Below are 4,455 nucleotides of genomic sequence, written 5' to 3'. Positions count from 1 at the left end.
TACCCACAAAACAGATCATATAATTATGAGAGAGCACAATGGTGTACAACTATGTACACAACTACAAAAATCCAACGTCCATACCCCTAAAGCATGCCATATAATATTAACACAACACAAATGGTGTACAACTATAAATGGTTCGCACCTTCAAAATCCAACTAATCCAACATCCATACCCACAAAACAGAACATCAAATCATGAGAGAACATACTAGTATATAAGCATGTACACATCTACAGACAAACAACAAAAATAGAGCTTAACTCAAACAAAACAACCCATGCATTCATCATACAGAAAGTTTTAGTGTACAAATGTGTATGCATCTACCAAAATAGGACAAAATGCTCACCATGATTCAAAAATAACATACACAACCTTCTCAGACATGGTTGATACCCAATATATTAAAAACACATATATCAAAAAATATACGATGTACATCAAAGTGCATGCACATGCTATACAAACTGAAACATATATTAGTGTACAAACATTTACACCTCTACAGAAAACTAACAACATCTAGCATCATACGCACTGAACATGCCATGCATTCATCAAAGAGCATCCTAGTGTGCAAAAAATTTACACTCTACAAAAATCTAACAATATATAGCATCCATACCCATATGACAGACCATATATTCATCACAGAGCATTTCAGTGTACAAACATGTACGCATCTACAGAAAAATAACAAAATCTAGTGTATATACCAATAAAACAGGTCATGCATCCATCACAGAGCATACTAGTGTACATGTATGTAAATATTTACATGAAAATAACAAAATAGAGCAATGGTTCAAATAAAACAACCTATACATTCATTATAGAAAATTTTACTGTACAAATATGTACACATCTACCAAATAGGGTCGAATGCTCACTATGATTCAAGATAGCATACATAATCTTCCCAGACATGGTTGATACACTGCATATTACAAAAAACATATATAAAAAACACATAAATGAAGACATCAAAATCTAAACCACATGCAAAAGATCTCAAAAAGTAGCATTCTTAGGTTTAATGAACACACAATGATAAATCGAATAACTAATAAAAAATATTCGAGTCAGATCTAAAAGATCTCAAAATCGAATTCACTAACACAAAGATTTAACATTAAAAGATCTGAATCATATTTAAATTTATCTGAGAATCAACCTTAGAATTATAATAAATCGAAACATATACAGCGTACAAGAAAGTACACATTCTGTACGGTCAAAAAATAAAAGAAATCAATTACTCTATCAATTTAAACCATGAATAAATTTCAGCTTGTTAATAAAACACACAGAAGAAATGGAAAAAAAAGACCAAAAATCGAATCAATTTCATATCATACATCCAAAAACAAATCAGAAGAAAAATCAAAATCAAAAACTTAAAACAAAAGAGTTTCATGAAAATCAAAATATAAGAAAAAAGAAATCAAAAGATCAAATGAAAGACGAAAGACAAAATTGATTTCATCCCATAAGAAAAAAAAACAAAAAAACAAAATCGAATAAACAAACAAAATCGTAGAAAGGATGAGATTGGAATCTGAGATCTCTAACCTGAGATTGAAATCTGACGAAAAACGATTGAATCTAAAAATCCCCTCAAAATATCTCTTGTTTCTCTCTATCTCTGAATCTCTCCTGATTTAAATTTGAGATTTGAAAATTTAAAAAATCATTCATATCCATGTACCATCATAAGAAAGGGCAATTACTGTATTAGATTTGTTTGAACCGGTACGAGTTTGGACTAACTCGTTAAAAATCTGGACCAAACTGTTATGACAGATTTTTTGGACCAGAGAGTATCAGGCCCGAATACACTGGGCTAGAATGTTAAAAATTTTCAATCCACATCGAAGATCATTTTTTCCATTCGGCAATTCCTTGTACCGTATGGGTCCATTTGGTCAAAAGGTCCATAGAAGTGACTAGACTAAGCTTTTTCCGGTGCAAAAAAAAAAAAAAAAAAAACAGAAAGAGGAAATGAAAAAGAAAAAGAAGATAGACGCCTCTAGAAGAGACATTGTTCTTCAAGTTTTTCAATTTTCTGGAACGATGGAGAATGGTCTAGAAATCTTAAAAGAAAACCGAACCTTTAGTCCTTAATTCTACATATAAATACCAGATGATCTCGATCGACATAAGCATCCTATCACTAATTCTGTAACATAAACATTCTGAAATCTCATAACCTAACCTCACTCACGAATTCTCAGAAAAACATTTTTCAAATTAAACCTCAAAACTCAAAAATCTCAACAACTCAAATACCAAACATGTCGATGATTCCAAGTTTCTTCGGCAACCAAAGGACAAATGTTTTCAACCCATTCGCACTAGACATTTGGGATCCATTCCAAGGTTTCCCATTCTCAGGATCCAACTCTTCTTCCTCTGCACTTTCCTTTCCGGCTGGTTCCGAAATTTCAAAAGAAACATCACAATTGGCAAACACTAGAATCGACTGGAAAGAAACCCCAGAGGCTCATATTTTCCGAGCAGATCTTCCTGGAATTAAAAAGGAAGAAGTGAAAGTTGAAGTCGAAGAAGGAAGAGTTCTTCAGATAAGTGGTGAAAGAAGCAGAGAGAAAGAAGAGAAGAATGATAAATGGCATAGAGTTGAACGCAGCAGTGGTAAGTTTTTAAGGAGATTCAGATTGCCGGAGAATGCTAAAGTCGATGAAGTTAAGGCGTCTATGGAGAATGGAGTGCTCACTGTAACTGTTCCTAAAGTTGAAGAGAAGAAGCCTGAAACTAAATCTGTTCAGATTTCTGGTTAAGTCCCTAGGGCTATCACTAATGAGATGTCTCTGGTCTACGTAAGTCTTGTGTGGTGTTTTAGTGTGAAATGTGAAGAATAAAGAAGATGAGATGTTATGGTGTTGTGGTCGTCTGTCATTAGTGCCAAGTCTGTCGGTAATGGTTTAAACTTTCTTGTTGATGAAAACTTCAAGTTTGTTTCTTGTCTATATGGTTTCTGCTGATTGTGCTTGGAATTTAATTAACACTGGTTAAATTTGCGAAGGATTCATGTTCATCCTCTTGCTAAGATGGCATAAACCAGATAGAGAGCTGTAACTTTTTTTTTTTGGTGTATCCCATCTTGCTTGGTGGAAGAAAGTAAAGTAGATGCAATAAGGAGACAACAAAGTCTTCATTCATTGACCTTGAGAAGTAATTTGAAGAAAATCTAATGTCTCATACTGCTTCTTTTTGTGTTCTTTGCCGTTTCTGCGGATTTATGTTTACCGCATTACCTATTCGGCATAAACTGAGGGTTTCTGTAGCAACAAAATTTATTCATTAAAATCAAGGGAGGAGCTGCCGATACCTCTCTTAAAGCAATTTCTCATTGGTCAAGACAGTAGGACATGCCTGAATTGCTGAGGCAGCTAGAGATCCCATTTTGTAGGAGGGTGTAATATGGATGATGTAAAGGGTGAGTATTAGACACTTCTATGAGTTCAGAAATTCAGCAAAGACAATTCATGGTCTCCATGGTTCCATAACACTCAGTTTTTTTATGTCACCAAGGTAATTTTAGAGATTTCTTTACGGCATTGTTAATGCACAACTTGTTTGAAACACAAATATAAACAGCTTTCATTGTTCATGTGCAGTACTTTTCCGATTCTTATCAGAATACGACTGTTATATACAAAGGGATCAGTTTAACATTCTAGATGCAAGCTTAAGGATTGGATCCTAGTCGCACAAAAAGAGCTGATACGGAACATGTTGTCAGAGAATTTTGGTTTGATATGGTGGTGCTCGGTAGTTGTCAATATTAATGTGGGTAGGTCAAAAAAAGTTTCATGAGGGTGTCAAAAGATGACCTTTATCACCTAGGTTCGGTCTGGATAAGTCAACTCCAAAGCTGACATCTATGCCCACCACTTGTAAACTACACAGAGATGAGAAAGGAGTAAATGTGGATCAAAAACTGTATCGATCCATTATTGGTAGCCTTTTATATCTTACAGCCACTAGACCTGATATTGCTTTTAGTGTTGGTTGTTGTGCTAGATTTCAGGCTAATCCAAAGGAATCTCATCTTGCAGCTGCAAAAAGAATCATACGATATGTTAATCACACGGTCGGGTATGGTCTATCTTACACCTTTGATACTAACACTGATCTTTCAGCCTATTCAGATGTTGATTGGGAAGGATGTGTGGAAGACAGGAAAAGTACGTCAAGGGGTTTCTACTATGTAGGACTGAATCTTGTGGCCTGGTATAACAAGAAACAAAATTCACAATCCCTGTCTACATGTGAGACATAATATATTGCTGCTGGATCGTGTTGTACTCAACTTCTCTGGATGAAACAAATGCTTGCTGATTATGGAATTGATACTGGAATAATGAAGATATTTTGTGACAACTCTAGCGTGATTGGAATCACAGAGGATTCCTTTGAGCACTCAA

General features: G+C 34.7%; 1 protein-coding gene across 1 annotated transcript; it reads left to right on the top strand.

The window, feature by feature from the left end:
* Positions 1 to 2,024: 2,024 nt before the first annotated feature.
* Positions 2,025 to 3,186, top strand: LOC113322763 (17.8 kDa class I heat shock protein-like). The gene has a single exon (XM_026570906.1). The coding sequence runs from the start codon at positions 2,302 to 2,304 to the stop codon at positions 2,803 to 2,805; it is 504 nt and encodes a 167-aa protein (XP_026426691.1). The 5' UTR covers positions 2,025 to 2,301; the 3' UTR covers positions 2,806 to 3,186.
* The last annotated feature ends 1,269 nt before the right edge of the window (positions 3,187 to 4,455 follow it).

Source organism: Papaver somniferum, chromosome 11, assembly GCF_003573695.1.
Source record: "Papaver somniferum cultivar HN1 chromosome 11, ASM357369v1, whole genome shotgun sequence".
Lineage (NCBI taxonomy): Eukaryota > Viridiplantae > Streptophyta > Magnoliopsida > Ranunculales > Papaveraceae > Papaver > Papaver somniferum.
This window is presented reverse-complemented; position numbering and strand designations above follow the sequence as displayed.

Coding starts and splice junctions, on each gene's coding strand:
- LOC113322763 (XM_026570906.1), top strand. CDS start 2,302: ATGTCGATGATTCCAAGTTTCTTCGGCAACCAAAGGACAAATGTTTTC.